The 26,408-nt window shown below is 38.4% G+C and overlaps 1 protein-coding gene across 1 annotated transcript in view; it reads right to left on the reverse strand.

Annotated features, from left to right (window-relative positions):
* DLG5 (discs large MAGUK scaffold protein 5) overlaps positions 1-26,408 on the reverse strand; it is a 120,514-nt gene that overhangs the window by 50,377 nt on the left and 43,729 nt on the right. Inside the window, exons 2-4 of the mRNA XM_026056029.1 lie at positions 23,823-23,891; positions 7,903-8,068; positions 2,474-2,617 (exon numbers count right to left, since the gene is read on the reverse strand). Of these exons, the coding sequence (XP_025911814.1) occupies positions 2,474-2,617; positions 7,903-8,068; positions 23,823-23,891 (379 nt within the window). The remainder of the gene's footprint in view (positions 1-2,473; positions 2,618-7,902; positions 8,069-23,822; positions 23,892-26,408) is intronic.

A 26,408-nucleotide genomic window follows, 5' to 3' on the forward strand; every position in this document is an offset into this window, starting at 1 on the left:
TAGCATTAGCACAGTAAGATCCTGGAGATAATAGTAATTATACTATTAGATTATCTCCACTTTCTCTTGGGCTCCTTGTCTGACCAGCAGCTAATCTAACATAGATGAAATCTAGAAAAATCTCTTGGTTTTTCTATTGCTAAAAAAGAAAAAACACACCACACACACTGTGTTTTGATTATACTCAAGCAGGTTAAAAAAAATTAAAGTTATTCCAAACTAATTACACATGCCATAACTGTTGAAAGAAATGCACTCTCACTTAAACAACTGATAGTCACATGATGAGATTATCATTCAAATTATAATTCAAGGTAGCAGCCCAAACTTAAAGCAGATCACTGCTGAAAAAGAGCAAGAGTTAATCAAATGTACTTTACTATGGAGGATTAAATAAAATGACAACTTGATACAGCCAAGCTTTTTCTGTTGAAACGGGCTGACTCAAACTAAACTCTCACACCTGCTGGTGAACCGTTTAAAGTCCATATTTAAAAAAAAAAAGGGAAAAACTAGAGGCAATGAATAAAATTAATTTATATTTTAAAAATATCTGGTAAGCTAGCTAAAATACACTTTGTACTCCCTCCTTCTGAGGTGAAATACCAGCATTTCCTGTGCAGAATGACCCAAGGGGCTTACAGAAATCTTCCTTAAAATTAGGGCAGCAGCCTGCTAAAAAATTAAGTCTTTGACAAATTACATTCATAAGATTAAGTACACGTAATCTTTACATGTAGGTTACTAACCTGTTATACAGATTTTATTGGAAACCACAGATTCTTTGGGAAGGCAATAATCCCCTGCCCCCTCAGCATGGGGTTCTAAGAATTACTGCAAGGGGGGCAGGGAAGAACCATTTTAAAAGCATGTTGTACTAGCTCCTTTTCTTTATCCCGAGAATTAATCACAGGACAAACAAGAGCGTTATGCACGGATTTCAAAATGTTGTCACATTCAGGGCATCTGAAACTGAAGAGTGAGCTTTGGCCTCCCTAAAGCTTTAAGTAGGAACTTGACATATTCAAGTCTCAGTAAATGAGTCATTATAGTAAAAAGAACAGCACTATCTCTGAATCAATTCAAATATGCTGCACTTTCTTCTGACCAGATAATCCTGGTCTGTACCACATGTAAACACAAAGGCTTGTAGTTTCATATATGCATCACTTTGTGGAAAACTAAACTGTTGGTCTCTGTGGAATACTCCTATATACTCAGGATACTTGAATATTTCAACCAATCATTCTGTCTTTCAAAACTCAGAACTTTTTTCCTAACATGAGAAGGTAAATCCTTCTATACTATCATGAAAATACTGAAACAAACAGTAGATAACAGTATGATTTCAGAGAGAACAGAACTCCTAAATAAGATGAGCTAAACAGCTATCTTTTAGGATAAAGAATACAAAAGTCTTGCATTAGCATTGGATAAACATAGATAATTCACCTTTGAAAAAATCCTTCTACAAAGTACTGAACACTACTGGCTTTGCACTGAATTCACTAGGCAAGTAAAAGTACTTGAAATACTAGTAAGGAGTATTGTGCCCAAGATTTCACAGAACAGTTAAAATTCAAGCAAGAAGCAAACTTTCACAGAGAAAAATTGCTAAATAATAAACAGAAATGAGTACAAAAGTAGCCACTGATTTAGAGGAGAAAGAATACAGAAAAACCCTTAAATGAGACCAAGTAGATGAATAAAGCTCTTTGCAAAGAAGCCACACAACTTGCTAGATTTATACCTGTTGACAACCTTTAATACTATTTGTAGGTTTTGCAAGAAGAACTTAAGAGTTACTGTGCAAAGGAAATGATGCCCATCTTTAAAAGGTTTGAAGAGTTGTGGGTGAAAGCGCAATGTAAGAACTAGCAGCTGTCAATGAAAACAAATGCTGTCATTAAATATTAGTCATACTTTATATTGTAGATTTAAATATCCTTAAACCCARTATTATCTGCATTTTGATTTCTGAGCTGTTTTCCTTTCAAGTGAATAAAATGTGCTCCTACTTGCATCAACAACAGATTTTGAAACAAATATATGTGAGAAATATTCAACAGCTCCTTATTTTATTGCATCTCCATAATGCTTGCTATTGGTCTAAGCCTGTGTCAAAACTTAAAGGAGTCAGCATGACAGCTATCAAAACCTAAAAAGAAACAATAATTTCTCTTTCGAATTACATTCTGCTCTCAAACTTAACAGTGAGATCCAGAAGTCTTCTGTCAAGTCAGTGACTAGGCTCTCCTTCTCAGGGATTCCTGTCTCAGATTCTTCAAAATGAAACAAGTTATACTTTATCTTATAGACCAGAAACCTTATCTAATGCATGCAAACATTCATCTCAAAATTAAAGAGGAAAAACAGGGTTAAAAAAAAAAAAATCCAGTTACCACATTCTAATACCTTATGACCTAGCAGAGACTGGTAAACTCTTACCTTTTACAGCTTTATTGGTACTTACTGATAAAAATCTGCCTCTTTCGCTGCTTCCTCACACCTTTTTAGTGTCTTAGTATGCTGATTCTGCAGAGACTGCAGGTCTGACATGGCCTTCATGCACTGTATTTTCAATCTTTCATAATCATGATTTGGTTTTGGACTTGGTCTGGCATGGAAGAACACAAAGTCAAATCTCAGCTACTCAAGAGAATGAAGGGACTGTGAAATTACTATCCAATAAATGATTGGTATTACACAACTCTTGATACTTAACTATATTATGCTTTAATTTAAATACTGAACACTTGACATGATGATGTAGCCACAGATAAGAACTCCTGATTTTAACCTGTATCAATTTTACACTGAGACATAACATCTTGTCCACCACTAACACGCTCTATATTGTACTTTGGATCCACATACCTCCCTTCTGAGCAGCAGTATTATCACAGACCAGAACTCTCACTTGACACAAGAACGAGTCGATCACAGTTCACTCTGCTTTTCTGCATAAGCATGTCAAAACTTTCACAGAGAAATCGTAGCGCTGCACTGTGAGTGGGGCTGAAAAGAGGCTGCCAAAGTAAAGCAGGGACTGCATGGAGGTCTGGGCTGGGAAAAAATTTTTGTCTAGGCAACAGCTGGAGGACCTCGTCTACAGCTCCCCAGGAAAATCAGTGTTAGAATTAGGGGTAAGAGAAAGAATTTCAGTGCAACACCAAATGCATGCATCTGTGCCAATGAAACTTGACTACTTTTGACCAAAAGTCACGTGACTAAATGAAGTGTTATTATCTTATTTTAAACTGCTATGAATGAATAAGAAAACATGTCAGGATCTACCACACATTTCCATACAATATTCCAAATTTTGTTCAAATAAAATATTAATTTATAGGAATTTCCAATATAATATAATCTCTAATAATACATTTTTAGTAAGCTGGACAAAGTGAAAGCCAAAGTCAGTCAAAAGATACTAAAAAATTTCAATTAAAAATTTATCAGAGACACATGGGGGCAGGGGGAATTCTCTAAAATAATCCATCTTTTCTGGCAATTGACCAACATAGATTATGCCTAGAATGTCTATCTGCTGTACGCATTTTTTTTTTAAATCATAAATCATGTTAGAAACCAAATAAACTAGCAGGATTATGCCTTCTTCTTTTGAAGCACTAAACTTCTACAGGGTCTCTAAATTGAACTCTTTGTTCTTCCTCTACACAGGCACAATATTTTTGCACCACTAAGTTTTCTAGTTTCACAATGATTTCATGTCATTTCCTGGGTCTTCTACATTCCTATAAGCATCTCATATGTCAAATTTGCTGTTGCCACATAGATCATCCTTCCTCCCTCTTCTTCTCATCTCACTCCCCTCCAAATAGCTTCACTGTAAGCTCAGCCTGAAAAGTAATCAAAATTGTCTTTGCTTCACACACAAACAGCCACATGGATTCTGGAAGTGAAATTCAGCTGGCAATTGAATTGACAAGGGAGAATGGAAACGGTTTAGCACAGCTGCAGTGCTGAGAGTTGTGAAAAAAAACACACCAATCATGTCTGATTCACGGTCTCTTAAGGAGTTTATGTACAATATGAAGGTGCTTTTTAGCAACCCAGACACATTTGGGTTGCTGGGTAGAATGGCCTTTCATTGTAATTCCTCTTTTCCTACCTCCTCCAGAGAGAAGTACTCCTGGGAAAAACAAAACCAGAAAGCCCTTCCTTGACTGGCAATTAACAACCAATTAAAAGCCAAATTCATACAAAATAACTGAACATTCATGTCAGATCTTCAGTGATCTTTAGGATTTTTTAATTCACTGTCCATTTAGGGATGCCAAAAAAAGTAATACTGTGCTCATACAGTTATACAGAAATATTACTGTTACTACTGCATTGATAATCTTCTTTCTAAAATATAATCCTAGCTAGCATAAGTAAAACTCAATTTGCAAATGTTCACACCCTTGACAGAAGTATTAAGAACCTAAGTATTGATTTAAATGAGACTTTAGGGTGAAGTTATTGAAAGCAGACACCATCTGTCCAACACAGTCATTAAAATGACAACATTAATTGCAGCACAATTTAAATTTCAGGGAATGCATTAGGCTTATTGACTCCCATTAACACATGCTCATATTAAGCTTGTAATCAGAAATTCACATTCCTACAGAATATTCCAGCATGTGCAATTTAACCAAAGGATCACCGATAAGTCATTCTCAAAGCTACAGCAAGTGTTTTACCTCTTTGAATGCCATCCCATGGATATTTCACACGCTGCTGAAGTAACACTAGCCTTATTCTGAAGAATCCTATAGACACTGAGGTACTACGGAGGTGAATACACATTAGTCTACCTACACAGTGATGAGCAAACTACAATGACACCAGCAGTATCCTGCATTCTAGCTTAGCTACATGGGGAAGAAAAAAAAAAAAAACTGGATAGCTAAGGCCATATGCTCTGCCCTGCTGTTCCAAGGGTTTCTGTCTCAGCAAGAAGAATGGGAGAGATGGCCAGAAGGAACTATATCCTTGGTCAGAAGTCAAAAATTCAACTGTTGCAGCAAAGCAATCCATTCAAAACCACGTAGTGGCTGACTCTAGTTCAAATCGGAACACCACAATTCAATGCTGGGGGGGGGCGAGCGGGGGGGGAAGACTTCACAGAATAGAGAGAACTATTATTTTAATAAAGGAGAGGTGTTAGTTACTGCTTTAGAAGCACAGCTGCAAATAACGTACAAAATTTAAAATGCTAGGGTCAAAGGTCCAACTACTCTTCTGATACTCATAAAACAGCTCTGAAAATCCTTTGTACTCCACTGGAATTAGCCTGAGTGCAAGTCAGGACCATATTGAGACTGACATTTAGATGTATTTGATTACAACAAAAGCTAACGCCAACAGCAGATCCAACTTTCCTGTGGGCAATGCCTTACCAACAGCTTGAAAATATTTTCATTCACTACGTCAAGTCCATGAAAAATAACAGTTACAGATTACACATAAAGCAGTCTCTTCTCAAAGGCAGCTTGCAAGTCTTTTTGTATTTCAGTTCTCTAAGGAAAACACGTTAAGTAGCAACAATGGCAGTTTTAAATGCATAAAGTACACCTTGAGCACATGAAATGATTTGGTCAAGTCTTTGCTGAACCACCACCACATGTGCATGCATACAGTCACTGTCAAGTGACCCAGGCATCGCMTGAGCAATCCTGCTGCCGTGCAGCAGAATGACACATGTTCATCTGATTCAGCACATCAGAATCCACTTCTGCGGCTCCGCTTCCATTGCACAGCGGTTAGTCAACGTTTGCTTTAGAAAGCAGCTCTCAGTTTTGCAACTGGCACTCTTCACAGCCAGCACAGCCCAGCCTACGAACGTGTTGTGAGCTGTAGCTGTTTTGAAGCACCCCATCATGACACGTCAAGATTTGTCTCTACACCACCTGCCCTGGGTACAGCTGTTGTTACAAAGCAGCATATACGGATAAGAAAGCAACAGCCCTTCTGGGGCTGTAAAAATCACCACGGTCTTTCAGATTTCAGTGTTCAGAGTAACACTTTGCAGTGTCTGGGCTTTGACTCCTGGGAGGTTCAAGATCAGTTTTACATGAGGAAAGACTGCAAAGAGTAGTGTAAAAAATATCAGCAAGTCTTCGCAAACCACAGGTGTATATGTAGATGGGAACAGTAGTTTCTTCTCTACTAAAGAAGAAAACTTCAACTAATGATCTCCATTCCTTTTGCCACTCTTCAAGTATTTAATTGTTTGTAAGGCAGCATCCTACATCTAACAAACTTTCTAAGCACTGTCCAAACATGTTTACTCTAATGAGTTCTTCTTAAAGCTGTTTTCCACCAGAATGTACGCATCCTACATTTGTAACAGAGGATTGATTTGACAATCAAAGAGAAAACTGGGACAGCCTAGAGAACAGCCCATCGGAACTTTATTAATAATATCCTGGATTATAAAGAAAACTATTTTAAACTATAAAATCCTTAATTCCTAAGCTCTGACTTCAAACAAGAAGTCCCTCTGTGTAAGAAGTAACTGAAAGCTATTTAAAAGATGTTGACAATTGACATCGTTTTCCTCTCCTGTTGCACAACATTGAGAGCTTTGGAGAGAGCACAAAGCCCCCAACACTCATAAAATAATCCTCACAACAACTCTCAGAAAAAAAGGTAAGATGGTTAACTAAGGAGTTTGTGAGTAAGACGCAGATTCTCTCAATTCTAGTTCATTGATTCAAACCTTGACTTCATCTTGTAGGGACAAGAAGTTCAATTAATCACCTAATTACATACAGACAGAGCCTATGAAGTAACAGATGAAAACAGCAACAAATAGGAAACATAACAATTCAAAGCAGCTAAGCATTATGGCAATGGCCCCCAGGAAATCTGTGCTTTGCTCTTATTTCAGACTCGGTGACAACGAGACAATTTATTTCAGGGTTCAAAAAAATCTCTCTTACATGTGCTTACTGGCAGATAAGAAGCACTCGCTCACTAAGCCAAAAATCATGTTTATGAATATAACCAAATCTTCAGTTCTCAAAAATAAGTCTTCTCCTATTCAAAAAATCTCTTGTCAACAGTTAACTCATACTCTCCCTTAATACTATATTCCTTGTAACTAATCATCCCTCAAATTGGAACAGACTGTGTAAGGCTGTCGGACATTAATTGACTTTGAACAGTACTATTTTAATTTGTCAGTGCCCATTATTTCTCAGTGGTTGAAAACTCCTTTTTCCCCAATACATTAGTGATAAACAGTCCCCCAGTAAACAAACACCAGAAAGTCCAGCTCCTAAAAACCCTTTACTCCCCTTTGCAGGGCTCCATACGTATCTCGGCTTTCAGGAGCACAGGATATGGTTGAGATTCTCTTCTCTCCTAGCTTCTGTCCTCCGACCAAGTGTTCAGAGCTATTTCCCTTTTGTCTCGCTTGCTTTCTAAACAGCAAATGCTTCAGCCACTGTCTTCCTTCGCCTCTCTTAACATAATCCAGGAGACCTCAGCACCTTGTTTCCTTGCTTCTCTCAAGGCAGAAATAGCGCTCTCAGCCCCACAAGGTCCATTTGATAAAATAATCCCAATATAAGCAAATTTTTTTTTCCTCCAAGTCCCCATTTATCTACAGATACCAGGAATCTTTGGGTAGAAGGGGAGAGCTGAGCCCTTCTTCACTTCCCTCACTCCCTCCAGCAATCTTGCTGGAGAAAGCAGGAATAGGCATTCAACAGGCAGCTCCAAAACGTGGAGAAGGTTGCCTACATACACATCACCAGGATGCACTTACTTTACGAGCAACATAAATACACTGCAATAATCATGCTGCTTTATGGGCAAGTGGGAGTCAAGACACTTGCAAACATTACTGAAGACTGAATTCAAATATGTTTCCTTTATTTTTACCTGCAGTCATCAAAAGTCGATCCAGGAGATGAAAGTGCAAGTCGCTTGCGCAGCTCATCTCTCTCACGAGTTACCTGGCGGAGCTGAAATAATATCGTCTCCAGCTTCTCACTCATTTGTCTTGTGTCTATTACAGGTGGTGGAGATGATGCTTTACCAGTCGTACCTGACAAGGAGAGAAATACTTGGCTGTCAAATAGCTCCTCACAAGAACAACATGACTTCGCTGAAGAAATCAAGACTAATGATTAAAAAAAAAAAAAACCTCTGTTTTTGGTTGCAGAATCCTGTTCAAAAACAAGCAAGCCATGGAAGATTTCATCAGTGAGCTGACAAAAGAGTAACTCCAATTCAGACAGCCTCTGCATTAGAAGAAAGGCTGTATCTGTCTTGCAAGTTCAGTTTGCATGACTAGGGCCCTTCTTCCTTCCTTGCCTACTTACAATTTACCACCAAATAAAGAGTTGACAAATGATGCAAAGTAAGGACCATGATGATGACAGAGAAGGCATGGGTACAAGTTATGTACCTATGGAAAAGCATGTTTCCTTCTTAAAAAAGGAAAAGCAAATTTCACCTGCAGCAGCTTACACCACTGACAGCAGAGAAACTCCTATAGCATAGAGGGCTCTTTTCCTGTTCTTTTACCTAGCAGCACAGACATTATTTTGCAATATGCTACTGTGCTACTGCTTTTTTAAATTTTTTTTTAAATGCATCTAGTTAGCATCCAAAAAACCCTTAAACCCCCCCCCCCCCACAACACAGCATGTCAGCTGCCAGGAAAAGTCCATGCTCAAATATCATTAAAAAAAACCCAAAAACTTAAGCTAAATTTGACTTAATATCTTTGAATTTCAAGGAAAAAACAGAACATAGGACACAGCAATTATACACTTCCACGTCACAGCTTATCAGTCCAGTATGTGAAGTTAAACATTTGRCTTACCAATAATTCATAGGAAGCGTTTCATTTTTTTAACATCTTTGGCTAAAATCAATACAAGCACAATCACTGCAACTGGACTAAACAGCAAATTTCCTCTAAGGGACAGTCATATGTTGAAGAGTTTCATGGGATTTTATAATTCTCAGGGTTTTTTTGTTTGTTTTTTTKTTGTTGTTGTTTTTAACATCAGAGATGAACGATGACATATACTGTCTTCTCAGACAGCTATACAAAGAGGTCATCTTCCACCCTAGAGAGAACAGTCTGGAGCATTATGTTTCACAACATGCTGACAATTATTTCAGCTGTAATTTTAGTTCTGCAAGTGGAATATCAGGTTCTAACCTTAGATGTGAGAGCAAAAGATCGAGGTCACAGATGTGGAAGTTAAAAGTTTGATCTATACAGCAGTTTAGAACTTTCTAGCCAGGAGAGAAATTCTAGAAATACTTTTTCTAATTATAGTATTTAAAAAGTCATGGAAGTTATAATAAACTTGTTAAGATTTGCTTTTAATACTACTTTTAAATGGGGAATGTAAAATAATGTTCTCTCATCATTGACTCTTCAAAGACAAGGAATTTCAAAAAAAGTTTTTTCATCAGATCAAGTGCTAATGAATTGCAAGGATTGGCTTTTTATCTCCAAACCCAAATCAGAAAAGTATGAAGTGCTTGCAGTACACAAAAACTCCAACTTTTAAGTAAAACTACCTGCGCTTAAAAGTTTTCACACCAAAATAACTTCTGGGTCAGGGCTAACATTTATATAGCATCTAGTATAACAGGATTCCTGTTCTTGCTGCCTTCAGCTGTTACTGTAATTCTGTAATAAGGATTTCTGAGCACAGACAGTTCTTTTGATCTAATTATTGCAAAATAATGCATGTAAATGCTATAATAGCAAGCTGAAGAAATTAAGAATTACAGAAACAGCCTGCATCTGTAGAAAGACACAAACTCACATCCCTCCAAAGAATTCTCAGTGGGGGCTGTATTGGGATTTCCTACTACTACTTTGCACTCTGCTCCCCTCCTCCATCTAGATGGAGTCTCCTCTTCCCTGAGAATTAAGGATCTCACCACTATCAAAATGTAGTTTGTTTTTTTTTAACTAATATCTCTATTTCCTAAAACAAGAATCATTCTACATAATTTTTAAGGGAAGCTTCTTTTACATAAATCAACAGAAAAAAAAACAACAAACACACTATCCTAGGATTATGAGGTAAAAGGAGTAAATGGAAAAGATTGAAAAAAAAAAGCCAGAATTCATATTCACTTGGAATAGTTTAGGCACATTAACAAGCAGAGTCATTTCAAAAACAAGCAGAAGATAAAGGTAGGTAAACTTATCCTCTAATTCAAGCACAGTCTTGGGTAAACTCAGTGGCAACCTGCACATCCTCTCACTTGTCCCTTTTCATCCTTACAAAGATGTCCCAAAAGCATTTATCCTTCATGTCAGGGCTGCTTGCTAGCAAAATGGATGAAGAGGATGTGAGGGGCACAAGAAAAAGGAGCAGGTAAATCAGGAAGGCCTGTGTGCTTTATGCCAAGGAAGAAAAGAGCATTCRATCAACGGTAGTCCATCACCAGGCATCAGCATTAACCCCAGCAGCAGCCCCGTGAGCAACACCCGCTATGCAAGCTCTGCACAAGCAGGCCATGGTTGCCCTGGGAAGCCACAGCACTGTAAAGAGGCAAGAGCTCTACTCCTCCACCTCCTCCTCCCTCGTCTGGACAACATCCCAGTGACAATCTTCAGGCTAGAAGAATATTTCTGCACACACTCCAGAACTATGCCAAGACAGACTAGATTGCTTTAAACAAAGACACGCTAAGTAGCCTTAGGCAAGAAGCTTTTTTGTCTAATGTGAAGCCATTAATCTCAGAATCAGAAAGTGTTATTTTTAATTTTCTTACTGTCACTTTTTTACAAGTGCTTCAACAAATATTTTCATGCAATGGTATTTTCAGCAGAGTACCACACCATCAAAAAATTCATACCTTAAGAGCGGTAAAAACACAGATCAATACAATCCAGGCATCTCCCCTCTTATCCTTTCAAAAAGTCCAAAATGTTTCTCTCTGCTCAATTTAATAACAACCTTATGCTTTCAACAACAGTACAAAACATCTCATAGTGTTAGACTGAGATCTGTGGATGCTCCAAAAAGACTTCAGTAAACCCCTAGTTCATCAGAAAAATTCAGTACTCTTCATTTCCCTTAAAGGCGCTTTTATAGGTGACTGCTGAAAGCCTTTCATTTCATCTGACATCCTGATGCAGTACACAGAAAGCAACCTGTGCTTCCAGCTCTCTGATCTTTTTCCATCTGACTGCATATTTTACACAACAGTACTTCCTTTCTGCACTTTCACCAATCAAACTGGTCTTAACACGTACAAGCCTAAAGGCTAAACTTCCATTATCCAAATTAGGCTACCTTTCAGTAACTTAGCTGCTTTCTCAGACAACCTGGATTTGTCAAAATGCATTTGCTGCATGTCCTTCCAAGTGCAACTCATTCGTCTGCTCCTGTGGGCCTTAACTAGTATGTGTGGGGGGTTTTTTTGTTTGTTTGTTTTTTAAACATCAGCTCCACATTGGTTCTAGGAATGCAGCGTACAGAAGTCACCTTTCTGGCCTACCTTCAGCTAAGCTGCACTCCAATACTGAAACGGCCTTACAGCAGGGATGTGTTCTGTAGGCAAAACAGATTTTGCTGACAACATAGTACACATATTAAGTTCCCGAGAACGGGTTAACCTTTGAACAAAAGCCCCAAGATTTTGCAAGATTTCCTTCATACTTTCTGTAAAAGAGAAGCATTAAAAATGGAAGTTGGGGCAATCATATCTTCCACAATTACAGTTCAAATGCTTGACTTTGCAGAAGTCACAAAGATCCATTATTATAGCGCATACTGAATACAATTCTTGATGATTACTCTAATCATCAGTGACTGAGGAGATAATGCTGCCACAGACAAACTGCTGCTCAGTTAACTTCATGTCATTTGGGGGAGAAGGGAGCACACATTTCAAAGAAAAAAAGGCATATTTTAAGAAAGGCAGGGCTGAGAAACATGTTAAGCTGATCAGGACATACCATAATACTGAATCAGCACAATGTTAAGGTGCGAAAATGGGTACGAAGGTATAAACAGCTACTTTTCAGAAATACGATGAACTTAACTCAAATTCTAATAACCTCATCACTCTATCAGAAATACACTTACCACACATGAAGGGCAGGGTCAATGAATTCTGAAGGCAACCTAACTACACTAACATGTATACATACATTAACAGAAAGCCATACACTAACAAAAAGTCTGAAGTTTTACCATGATTTTTTTAAAAGTCATCTTATAAATTTGTGTCATTTCTTACTTGCAAACAAAAGACTATTCAGTGTACAATCAGTCTTTCATTGCTTTCATTCCTTTAAAAAAAAGTCAATGGGGATGTTTCGAATATTATTTCTTTATGGTCTTGTAAATCATGACAGACAGACACTGTTAAGACTACTCTTGCCAGACAAATTAAGACAGAAGACATACTGCAAATCGTTACCAATAGGGCTCCCCACAACCTTGGGAGGAAAGGGTAGGTGAAGAGTTATGCCTGTTGCAAGAAAATGGAGGCTAAAATATTTAATTTCTTTCAATAATTGATGATGAGAGGAACAGGGTTATATATCAGAAATTATCAGATATATTTATTCAGATATATCTTTTGAAGAGGTCTTGAAACAGTGGAGACCTCAAGATGGAACTGAGAATTACCATGTAGGTTAAATAAGACATCAGTACAAACACACAACAGTAAATGAAGGAAAGAAAACAAAGGTACAATAGTGAACTGCAGAGTTCATGTGACAGCAAACATAACGGGTTATGAAAGGAGTGAGGATCAGGTAACATGCAAGGGCAAAACCATGTGCAGCACTTCAGTATTTGTTTTAATGCAAAATGTAACAAACCAACTAGCACATAGAACAAACTTTAATATTAAGCTTAAGACTTCACAAAGAACTAAACAGTGGTTCTGTAAAGATCAATGTGAAGGAAAAACTACAATCTAATACTCAAAAATAGCAATCGGGGGGAAAAAATACCAAATGCGTCAGTTCATAAAGTCCTTGTAGGACTCTTCTGAGCTAAATGCAACAGAGAACAAATCTGTTACTGTGAGCAAGGAAAATACAGCTGAAGCTTCTGGGTTTGACTAATCAGGAACTCCCTGGCAGGAAATATCAGACATTACGTCTGCTGGACCTACAACCTGCACAGCAARAGCACAGCCCAGACAAAGTATCCAGTCCGAACACAAGCGGGACAACTGTGAGGGTCGACCGCCGCACAGCGACAGGGAGGCGAGACGCCGCGAGCCCTCGTTCCCCAGCAAATCCTCCTGCAGGGGAGCACTGCGCACCCTCCCACCGCGCTGCTTCACGGACCGGCAAGAGCAGAGCTGACACCAACAGGCTCTGCTGAACCCATAGACCAAAAAGGGGCTCAGGGGGTAGTGAAAGGCACCACATTCCCAACCTGCTGTCAGGAGCGCAGGACACAGGCGTTCACATGCCATAGTCCATTCAAATCAGTATTGACCGAATCTTCAGAAATTTCACCTGTGAGCTGCCAGACATTAAGATATTATAGCGTATGAAATGCCAGAAAGCGGTCAGGCAGTGATTAGTGGTTCTAAAGTCCAACATATGCAGAACCCTTAAGATGCCAAGAAATAATTCAAGCTGATCCATTACATGAAACAAAACAAAACACCCCAAGAACAAGCAAAAAACCCACCCCAAAACCAAACAAGAACAACCCCAATCCTCTCCCTCAGGACTATATCAGTTTGGTTTTTGTTTTTGTTTTTTTAAATATAGGGCACCACACTTCCACAGAATAATTCTTGTGTACCTCTGAAGTGACCAAGGTTAAAAAAAAAAATCAGCGTGCATGAGTACATATCGACATGTAGTTCCCCCCACCGCTGCCGTGAAATGTATGTCATAAAAGAGAGATCAGCGGGAACATGATAAAGCTATTCAAAGTACTTGGTTATTAACAAACATACTGAAAATTAGGCAAAGAAACTAAGGCTCAATCCCAGAACCACCTCCATGAATCATGAACTGGACAGATTAAAGTAGTAGGAGACTGAAATTATTCTGCACCATTTCTTCTATGTCATTTCAGACAACAAGAGTGTGTTTATCTTTCACTGAGAGCCTATCAGAAACCACACCTGCAACTGAACACTTCCTATGAACAGTGAAAAAAAAATTACTTTGCTACGCACAGCTGCAGAAAGTGTGAGGCAATAAAGTGAAATCACAGCAATGTAAAAGGACAGTTGTCAAAACGGCTACCACGAATCTCGAGAGCAGTGAATGACAGACTAGACATTGTTGGCGAGGAATCATCTGACTGGGGGCAGGGGTGATGTTTGCTTTGGAGTAAGAATAAAGGGCCCCAGATTAAGTAGCTTGAACTGCAATTAGTGAAAAAACATACCTTTCTGTAAAGAGCCTGTCAGGCTGATAAGCTAACAAAGTGTTAAGCAAGGAAACACTGTTGGTTAAAGTCCAAGTTGGACAAGCTTAGTGGGGACAGATACACAGCTACCTGATGGCTGCAAGGAAAAGTCAGTTACAGTGCCAATGATGGTTTCTGTTACAGACCAGAATGTAAATTCCCCTAAGAAAAGCTAGTACAATGATACAAAGAATGAAGAGAAAGAAAAGGCACTTACGACTAAAAGAATGATACCACTTGCAAAGAATTGAAGAGCTGGAGCAGTAACTGTGTTAGAAGTCAAAAGATAACGACAACAGGAGTATATGATGTGGAATGAAGGGGATGCAAGACTGACAACTGTAATCCCAACAATGCTAAGAGATCTGCATATGGAAAGAAGGAAATCATACATATAAAGGAAAGATGGAAAACCTGTACATAAAAAAAATTATACATCAAAATATATTAAATGAGAGAATTATTTGAGCAAAGAGATATTACAGGAGAAAATTTTCAGAATGGAAAGTATGCAACACCCTTGTGTTAAAAGCATTCTTTTTTACTCCTACACATCACAAAAAACATAGTGTAGACTATCCTCAGTCATATCCGGACTCCTGCATATGATTTGCTGGTTTCTTTTAAACACAGGTGCAGAAGGTCCACTAAGGAGTAAAAAGAGACAGATGAAATCAGCATTGCTAACTTAAAGCTATGCTATATTTTCATAATCCCAGTGAGGAAAACATAAGTTCAAGAAATACACCTCCTTAATACATCTACTATTTTCCCTGTCTGTTATAAAAATAACCTGCTCCTGGACATCAAGAGGAAGAGATAATATACTCCTTTGTGCCAGTTTGGCCTTTTGGCATTGGGCCTGACTGCAGCCTACCCTGCACTGACAGGTAACCTCCGATACGTGAATTCAAAGAAAGGATAGCTCTGTCATTCAAGCTCATTTTAGTGCTTGGTGACATTTATCTTCAAAACAATAAGCCTGACGGAGCACACTATAAAAACCAACATGTTAAAAAACTGAAAAATAAATCAAAAAGCAATGTTTCTTTATTCTCTCTTCTTTTCCTCTCCATTATCATTGCTGGGTCAAGTGGGAGATCAGCCAGTGACTGTCACGTATAGCTGTGTTACTGGTTTCCGTCCAATTCCTAAGTGACAGCGTTGTTCCGTGCTTGGCACGCCAAGCACTGAATCTCCATAAATAATTATTCTGATGTCAGAGATGCCGCATTGTAGCTCCATTCAGAGATTCTGCTGGGCACGAGGAGTGGGCAGACGAAGGAAGCTTCTATTTACACACAAAAAGCTTTGTGATCAGCAGGGAGCAAAGAGAAAGGAAATACAGCGAGAGCATGACAATTTAATGAGGATTTGTTCCCTTTGGGGGAAGAAGGTGGGGCTGAAGCACAATGGTGGGATGCAGGGATTATTGCAGCTTACATCACATCTCTTTGGGGAATTAACAATAAACTTTTGCCTCCAGTACTGTCAAAACAACCCATTTCATATGCACAGCATGGGCTTTATCAATACATGAAAAAGAAAAAAAGAAAACAAAAGGCAAGAAACAGTGTCATGTACAAAAATTTCCAATAGTAAGGAAGATACACAGGAAAAGCCTCTAATGAACAATGATCCATCACTCTGTGCTTTTATTTACATATGTGCAGACACAAAAGAAAAAGAGAGTCCTGTACAACTGTACAGGGAGATACACCTATGAAGAGTCAGCTCCTTCTCCAAGTCCGCTACCCTGCAACTACATGGGCGGGAAAAGCGGCTTCGCCTCAATGGCTTCTTCTACACCACGCATGCAAGGCTGGAAATTCATTCTTGCTGCATCCCTCATGCTCTGCAAGCCCGGCTCGGCAGGGAAAGAAAATGAAAAGGGGCTTGGGTGACAACACAGAAATCAGGATAGACTGGTCCTGAACTCTTACATGAGTCACATCAGTCACATTATACAAGTTACATCAGTCCTTGCTCTGTTCCTCTGTTAGGACTATGACAATTACTGAAGGTTGATAGAAAAATTTCAGTGTGAAGAGGTACTACTAACGTGAAAGTGAAGGAGACTTCATAAATTAGCTCCAAATCCCAGCTATTTTTGCGCTTTTGTTTCTGGGTAGTGAAAAGGGCATGAAACATGGACACAATTGCTGTGGTCTGTAAAAGAAAACATCGCTAAGTCGGTGGGCATCCTATGCTTGGGAGTGAGTCAACATCCTTTTGCAAGATTTCTTGTGTAAGTGGCAAGAATTCCCCTACTTTCTTATTGGACAAAAATGCATACTTCACGTTTACAGCAATAACTAAACATGGGCTATTACAAGAACAGAGAAGCTTACTGAGACAATAATTTTGAAAAAAATTACTAGGGATTCTTGTTTTAAGTTGACCCCAAAATTACCGGTAGGTCAGTAGTTCTGCTATCCTCTCTGTATCTAAACAAGAAAAAAAATCTGGTAAAGAGACATGGATTTTCTACATAGTTTGGGGAGTCATCCTGTGTATTTACAGCTGAACCTCAAGTATTCATCTTTCTATGTCTGTATGCTTTCTCCTTGGGGCTAACTAAAAATAACTYTGTCAGAATGTTTAATTCTTTCTGCCTATGGGCCCAAATGGGTGCGTAAGCATTCTGAAGAATTTGGTCAGCAGCAGGACAAGGACAGATAGTGATCCTGAATGTAATGGGTACCACTGGGTTGTTCTTTAACATCTAAAATAATGAAGAAAGCAACATGACTTACTAGTAGCAAAGGCATCTGTGAGCCTTTGCCTCCATTGTCTCCATGCAATTACAGAATTTACATTTTTGGTCCTAAAATCTAACGTACTGATCAGACTGGGATCAGCTTAACTCACCCTCTGCCTCCATGCTGCTTTTTACCATAGATGATGTATCTGGGGTTTTTGTCTGTATCAGCTAATACAAAAAGATAGATGTAACCCAGTTCCATCCCAGTACAGTTAGATGACTGTGCTGCCAGTACACACAGGCTGGCTGGACATGGGTTAGTCTGGCTGGACATGGTCTGGAAGAAGTGACAGAGACCTTTGTCCAACTCTGTCCCTGACTTGAGGCTTACCCCTGCACAGATCCAAGGTGGTAAGTCTCGAGTCTCTATTAGGTAAGGAATCTCTGCACCATGCTTCATTTCACATTATTAAGCCTGGCCCTGAAGACACCATAGGTTAAGGCTACCAACAACCGAGGAAACACCAGAACCCAGGCTGTCGGACTAGCTGTCTAAAGAAATCAGCTTTAATACTAACAATGTTCTTGTCAAAGCTTTTCTCCAGGAATAATACTGATATATAAATTAAGAAAATATATGTACTCAGGAATGCAGGCATCGTTACAACTCTAAAAATGAGGGTGTCATGTTTCTAAAAGGAGAAGGAAGGTGGGGGGCGAGGTGAAGCAACACTTGGGAGCAATTATTCATGTTTTCTTCTGACTCTCAAAGTAAATCTTGGTTAGAGGTGCTCATATAAGGGAAAGGAGAGGTTGCTGTCCTAAAATCCTCCTCCCCTACAGTCCTTGGCTCATTTGTACTGCTCTAATCCCCCCAAACCTCAAGTCTTCCTGCTCAGCATTCCCAGCTCTCCAGTCCTCTTACCTCTACCCCAGTCCATCCCATCCCGACCTGCCCTACCTTACTGGCACTATAGAAACCATATCATCTGTCATCCTAAACCTTACTTCCCAGTGTGTTCCACATATTTTTCTGCCCAAGTCCCCAAACTYTTGCTCCAAGGCCCCAAACTTCCACCTTAAGCTCCCTTCTACTCAGACCTATGAATCATAGGCTCCAAACCTCTGTACTCAGACTTATCTCAGACTTTCCAACTTACCACAGAGCTCAAAGGTCACCCAACCCGAAGCTTTCTTGTACCTTGCGGCTCCCATTTCTCACATCCCAAACTCTCCAAGCTGGAAGCCTTACATTTTCTGTTCCCCTCTCCTCCTTCTTCTGCCTGTTAACTCCCCTGCAACTTCACATTTAACTTTCATGTACCTCCCAGTAGCTAATCATCACCCTTGCACCCTTGCTATCACTACTTGCTCTCCTCTCCCAGCTCTTGCAAAGCTCCAGCTCTTACACTGGCACAGGTTTTAACACTCTGGGCTACATTTACCAAAATCTACTGGAATGGGACTCTGAGGGTTGAAAAATAAGTTACTAGCAAAGAGAATGGAGACCTCTGTGGAGGTGCATATTTGTGCCTTTGCTACAAATAAGGCATTTTTTCCTCCTTCACAATTAGTTCTRTGTCTAGATATGAACAGACAGACGAGGTAGCTCTCTCATCTTCCTTCAGGAACTGCTGCTTCTCTGATGACCGTCACCACCACAGGCTTGTCCTCCCCTAAGGGGCACAAGTGCCTGCCCAGCTGCTCAGAGCCTGGAGATGCAGGCATAGTACATGCAGCAGGATAAACAGAGAGAGGAGCCCAAGGCACCAGCTGGAGCAGGAGAAAACTGTGAGGCTCTGCAAGTGCTGCATCATACTGTGCACTGAATGCCTTCCTCACACACCATGAAAAACTCTTCACATTGAACCTGTTCCCTTCATTACCAAAACTTGCGAGATGTACACGGCYTTCTTTCTGACTAAATCAAACAAATGAACAACAGCCAACTAACTGCTAAACACTGTATTAAAAAGATCAATTCTATTACACAAGAGAAGTATTTTCATAACAGAGCATCTGTTACAGATAGAATTAAGTCAAGGGAATCAACTGTAAGCAAGCAATGTATTTACCTGTTTACAACACTGTATCAGGTAGCATAAAAATCTATCAGCAAGGATTTACTCCCAATTCATGAAAGACAGGAGAAAGGACTGTGGCACCACAACAGACTGCAGATCTAACAGATTGATATTCAAAAGATTATCAAAATGATTTTGCTTTTCCCCTACACTACCATCAGGCTTGCCTTTCCCACAGGGAATACAATCTGTTGATAAACTCTGTTCATGCATAAACATATCAGGATTGATAATCATTAGCATCAGTTCATTTATCCCACATTATTAATGTTTTACTAGTATTCATTATTTTGGGGGATCAGGATTCCAAGCTATCCACTGTATAAAATTACCCACAAAGAAGGTACAGCCTTGCCACAGACAGTTCTTGGAAGGTATTTACACCATTTCCAGCACTGTGACCTATGCGAGAACAGATACAGCAGTTTTACAGAGCAAGCTGTCCTAGCAGCATTCTACCCACCTCAAAAAAAAATCCCAACAAACAAACAAGAAAAACCCAACACACACACAAGAAAGGGGACATGCACTAGCGTTTTAGATTAAACATCATACATCAATGCCAATAGATATTTCAGGAGCTGGAAGTATACTAAAAAGCCAGATATGCCTGTGCTGGCAATGCTACTTCTAGTACCTGAGTATCAGGAGCTAGTTCAGTTCTCATTGTTGGCAGAATGCAGTGAGCATGATGGCTTACTCATCATACAGACTATCCCCTGGCCATTCAACATCTTCCCCAGAAAGCAATGAGAGTAACTGAGATCTAAGTCACAAGTCTTGGCAAAAACTGATTTTCTAAAAATGAAAATTTTATCCAAGTTCACTGCAACAACCTTCCAACCTGATCTCTCTTGCCGAGGCTGCAAACTGTCACTCCCTCTTTCCAAACAGAGAGAAACTGAAATTGCCAGAACTGCCATTCTGGACCCGAACAAAGACCTGTCCAGTCAGTTACCCCATCTCTGAACTGCAGCCGGTGTGAATGCAATACACAACGACTGTGCTTCCCCACAACGCTCCTCTGCTCTCTAGTGACCATCAGCTCAGTGATTTATCCAACCCAGGGATTTTTCCTCCACAAATTTGTCCAGTTGTTTTTCAAGCCCATATCAAATTTTAGCATCTAGAGCACGTTCTAGCTCCTTGTTTCAAATATACATTATATGAAAAAGTATATCATGGTAGTTTAATATGACATCCATTGGCTTTTGTATTAGGAGTATTACACATCCATTCTCCACTCTCCTTCCCCAAGACACCTCAAGACACCTCAAGCATCTATCGTATTGCCACTTCTAGGCCAAAGAACCCCAGCCCATTTAGGTGGTCCCTGTAGAGAGGCTGCTCCACAAATGGTCATTCCTGTTGCTGCTCTCTTTGCTTGCTGTCCTAACTTTTTTTTTTTTTTAAATGGGACAGTCAGAACTGCAAATATACCTAAGATGCAGGCACACCATAGATTTATACAGTGATAACATGGTATTTTCTCTCCTCTCCTAATCCTAACACCATGCTTTTTTTTTGACCAACACTGAGCCAATGATTTTTTCAAACTATCTTTTAAGATATTCTTAGAACTATTTTAGTTCTTAGATTGAGGTCTACTTCAGAGAAATAAGCCCAATTATTATATACATCAGCTTCACAAATGAAGTCAGAAAACTTGGACTGCTGTAAAACTGATATAATCATCTCAATTTCACCAACATCCTGGCTTATTTGGAACTATTTCAAAACAAGACCATTTAATTAAGAACACTGGCAGCAGAAAAAACCTCCAACAACATCTAGTATGATTAAGGTTGGGAAGATGGAGCACAGGGATGTACTCTTCACTAGTAACTTTTATGAAATATGGAGTCCATAGAGTACAAATGAAAGGTTGCATTAGCTCTCCTACTTAGACAATGCTAAGATTCACTGTTCTTTACCTGGGCTTAAAATAGTACCTCGATATCTTTCATTTCCTCTGAAAGGTAAAACATGTTTCTAATCTGACAATCAGAAGAAGGTGGACCACAAATTAATGAAAACAAGAGGATCACCTGAGTGCTTTGAACTCAGAAAGAGTAAAACAGATCCCTTTCCTCACCCACAAGGAAAGTACATGAGTGGAGAAATTAAAATATTCTTTTATATGCATGTGTGTGTACGTATAACTACCAGTGTCAAACTGAACRTATGCCAAAGCTTACATTGTCTCCAGACAACAAGCTATTTATCGCTTTCCACTGGTGCATTCATTTCACAGGCAAGACTTACTATTTCCACTGCACAACATTACACTTGCAAAAGTATATGCCAGTGAACAGGAAGGGGGTTATGCAAAATTCCTGAAACACTATAGCAACTTTGTATTTGTTGGGATTCCATTCAAAGAAGTCATATGAAGCCTTCAGGGAGTAGGCATGCAAACAGTATCGGTTAAGATGGCTTGTCACTCAACAAACTAGTACTAAAATAATTTGGCTGCAGCTTTCGAGTGACTTGCAAACACATCTATTAGTACATGCTGCTTATTAAGCAAAAGAATATTTCCTATTGATATCAGATCACATTAAAAACAGTCATCTCTTGTAGAACAAGATGAGAGTAGGATTGGGAGAAAAAACGATGTTCACAAATAACAAGTCTAAAACCAGACTATAGAACAAACATGCCAGCTTCAAATAAACAGAGTATCCCTGGCTGTTAATGCACTAAATATTAAACAGCTAATTCACTTTAATCATTTCAAGAAATCAAAACTATGAAGAATACTAGATTACAAATTCTGTTTAATAGTCGTTCACTTAATTTTTAGGTTATAAACGGCTTTGATCACTGCACAACCCAAAGACACGGAATACTTTCAAGGATAACCTTTTAGGTAAAATGTACAGATCAAGTATTTAGTATGAACTTAGAAATATTAAAGCATGAAACAAACAAAACATGGTCCAGAAAAAAAATCAGTTCGAGTCATATATGGAAATAATGGTTGTCTAAGAAGCATCATGCCAAATTCTAAATAAACATTCAGATATATTGCCATATTTTTAAACAAATGAGCAAAACATATTCTAAATGTAGTCTAATGCAAACTCAGTTCCCGGTTCTCCCTTGAAAGAAAATGTTTCGAGCAAAGTGGAAGTATTTTCATCGCGACATTACTACCTCAGTCTTATGAAACAACTTGCAAATGACTCCAGTCACACTGGAAAAAGGAAAGCTGCTAGACAGCCCTGATAAAAGCAAGCATAGTGCAGCAAAATAGCTAGTGCAGTGGCACATTAAACATCACTGAAGTACAATTCTATAGAAAATTAATAAAATAGAAAATTGAGAGCCTATATCTGTAGTTTGCAAGTGTGCACTGCTGAAGCAAAAGTTCCTAAACGAAACATCTCTTTGTGATGTCAAACACTAGCTGGTGATCTACCTACCTCTGCTTTCAAAACTGTAAAAGGATTAGCTACAAAGAATTGAGTACGTCCATTTACAACCCTATAAAAATTGCAAAAACAAGTTAAATACACTTGTCCTTTCTTAAAATCAGGGATACGGGACTAAGAAAGGACCACTTGCATCACTCACTCTTCACATGTCAGGACCACTTCATCTAATAATTCTTCCATAACCTTACTGTGTTCCACCTCAAAAGAACTTCTTTCTTTGGAAGGTTCCCTTTTTGAGTCTGGTTGTCCCAAAACATAAAAGCTTTCTTCTGTTTCCAGCCCCAATTTATTCATAGCAAATCAAACCATAACCTTTTTTCAGGTAGTGGCATACAAGTGTAATCTTGATAAAAATCAAACTAACACTTCACAGCTTCCCATTTTTTCAGCAAATAGTTTTGTTAAGCCTGAAATCCTGTTCCTGCATGCTGGAGTTAAAAGTTCAACTCAATGACTGCAACACATCCTTAAACAGACAACTGCCTTGCCTCATGCTGTCAGGGTAGTCTACAGCTGCCTGGCACAACATCGGATCTTTAAACATGCAAGAGCCTATATATCTAAAACTAAGCACTTTTATATAGATTTGACCACAGAAGCATCTGTATAAGTAAAGAGCAGAAAAACTGACAGCAGATATGGCTATTCCAAGATCATCTGGCTGCTGGGATTCTTTTGTCCACATAGCTTTTCCCTCCTTTTTTTTTTTTTTTTTTTTTTGAGGGGGGGAGATATTTTGCCTTTCACAGTGGCTTTAAAAATTGAGAAGTAAGGCAACTCATTGCATCTAAAAAAACATGTCAAATCTCTCTTGAAGCTTGCAACCACTGCTGAAAGTTTAAAGCCTGTATGACCTTGACTAATAATATTTTTAATTTCTTACAATGCTTCTGAATCTGACTACAGTTTACAAATATATAAACACATACACATATATGTACACACATAGGCAGTAACATGCATTTTATATAAGCAATAAGCCTAACAAGCTATGAAAATGTTTAACCCTATCTACAGAAAGCAGCTATACTTTTTCCTCATGAAGACACACGATCACTTCTTATAGTTCAACTCTAGTTATTTTATGTTATGTTACAACCCGAATCCATTTACTTTTCCCGAAGATAATAAAAATATTTTCTCAGCTTCCAAAAGACGCACATTAAGTTTAGATTAATACTTTACTCACCAATGCTACTCAGAGAACTGCTGCTTTCAGAATCAGAAGGCATTATGGACAGCACACTGTAAGTAGATCCTAAAATTAGAAAAATAAAGACATTATTTTTTCCTGTCTCCCCAAATCGGGCTAACCATTTCTCTTCCTGATACAGTAGAAGCCAAACACACTCAATTACAGAGAATAAGCATCACTAATATATAAAAGACTAATAGGAAAAGAATAATTTGTAAACGAACACAGCACTAGATGCTCAGCAAAAAGTTATTTCAGATGAAATGATAAAAGTGAATGCAACAAAACAGAACTAGTACAATGGTTATTTCAGATACACTGAAAATACGAGGTTTCTTCTCTAAATTATGAAGATTGATTGAAAGTGAYGTGACTGACAACAGTCAGAATCTAATCTTGTCTTTTTAAACTACCAGCTTCTACTTCATTGCATTATTCATTTATATTCTTATCGTCAAGCTTCTTTCAGACTTAGGAAATTAATTTCACTGATAAGCGAATTCTGCTTGCATCCATTTGCAACTTTCAGCATCAAGCCCTAGAAGTGAGGGCCTACAAAATTACCTGCTGGTATTGATGATACTGACAGCAGATTTTTTCACATATAGATACATTGACAGACAGAGGCTTATTTTATTGTAGTTAATTTAGAAGTATGCTAGATTTTACTTACCAGAAGAACTAGAAAAACAGGTCCTATTTCAAAACCTTACAATTTAAGCAGCTCTAACATCCCTCATAAACAAGACTAAYATCCCACAGAAAAGACAGGAAGTGATTATGTGGAAAAGTGATTTGAAATCTGGTAGACTTTCTGCACAAAGCAGGATATGAAACCTGTCTTCACAATAGCCAAGCTCAAAGGCAGTTTCAGTACTTCTAAGAGTTATCGTTCTCATAGTCTTTCTTTTTATGTTTCAGTGTCTGCCTCTTCCTTTCTCTTTGAAACTAAAAAATGAAAGCTGAAAAGGAGCATGAGATCTGACAAACAGATTTACGTTTCAAATGGATTAAAGAAAAGACAGTCTAGAAAGTAAGAACATCCTAGTTTTTCCCTCATCTCTTCCACTTCCTATTAGGAAAAACACAATACCTATAACTATCACAGTCTTAGAGGAAGGAAAGATGAGACATGATGAAGATGAGAAATTTACTAACACGAGCATCAAAAGTGAACTGACTTTAAAAATAAAGAATGAAAAAATTCCCCCCCCCCCCAACACACACACTTAGGGACAGATCTTCAGCCAGTAAAACTGACATGGTATCCACAACCTCAGTCAGGTCCATTTAGCTACACACACGCTATCAAATTTGATAAAATAAAAAAGCAGGTTTTGTCTAGGTGAAAGCAAAGTTTAAAAAGTACTTTAATGTAAGGAGAACTCCTTCTCAGCAAACCCTCTAATTTTACTGGCAGGCGTTACTGAAAAAAAGCACCAAAAAGGAAGTGGGTCATGAAGCAGCTCGTTTCACCTGACAAATAGTCATGCAAAAAAAAAAAGATTCAAAATATATTGGTTACAAATAATTCTAGTTGATTAGACAGGATTTTTTTTTCCAAATAAAACACATGACAAGCATGCCACATTGATACAGTGACTTCAGAAAAAAACATCAGCTGCCCATTTTTGCTTCCATTTCAAAAGTAACTATTTAAGCTGTGTTCTTATTTTATTAGAGGTCATTAAAAGAAAGATGATTTCAGCAGTAATTAAAATAAATCTCTTTGCATATTCTGAAGTCATATTTGACTTGCAACAATTCTTGTAGTCTGGACAGGAAGGATTAGAATAGCAGCACAAGCTGAAAAAAAACAGATCAATATATTAAAGTAGGACATTTTATGACAGACAGCTCGTACCAATATTGAATCAAGACTCAGTGGGACTCAAACAAAATAAAGCCTTGTGCCAATAAGTGAGAGTTCATTGTACTTAGCAAAAGTAGAAGATCCAAAAAGAGATCCAGTTGCTACAAACATAATAAAAAATGGGGAAAAATACCAAAGTTTATAGATTTGAATTCACAAAGAAGTAATTTACTATTCTGTAATTGGACAGGATGACTCCAGATACCTAGATAAATACCCAAGATACTCTTAATTCAGGTGGACCAAACTGGTATGATGTGGATTTTGCTCTATTTCTTTCAGTCTTCCTGCGCTACCATTATTAAACCACATATTTGCTGTACCTCTATTTCCCACCTCAAAGTTCTTTTTTTTAAGGATAAACTGATCAAATTGGAAAGCTCTCAAGTCTGCTGGCTATGTGCACTCATAAAGACGTCCAAAGCAAAATAAAAGTATCCACAGACTTTTCTTCCTGACACTTCAGGCTAATCAAAAGTCAGATTTAATAATCAGCATGAAATTTTTAACAGGTGCTTAAGATACATTAAGGTGCATGCCATCCATCATCTCAAGTTTTAAAAAAAATGATCCCTTTAGGTTTAGACTTAGATGTATAATACTACTTAAAAATAATTGCTACTATAAATCTACATACAATGAACTACTGCAGAGCATGTTTTCAAGTAATACAGCAACTCTTGTCAAAGCACTGGGTATTAGAAGGC

Source organism: Apteryx rowi, unplaced genomic scaffold, assembly GCF_003343035.1.
Source record: "Apteryx rowi isolate R43461 unplaced genomic scaffold, aptRow1 scaffold_129, whole genome shotgun sequence".
In the NCBI taxonomy this organism is placed as follows: Eukaryota; Metazoa; Chordata; class Aves; order Apterygiformes; family Apterygidae; genus Apteryx; species Apteryx rowi.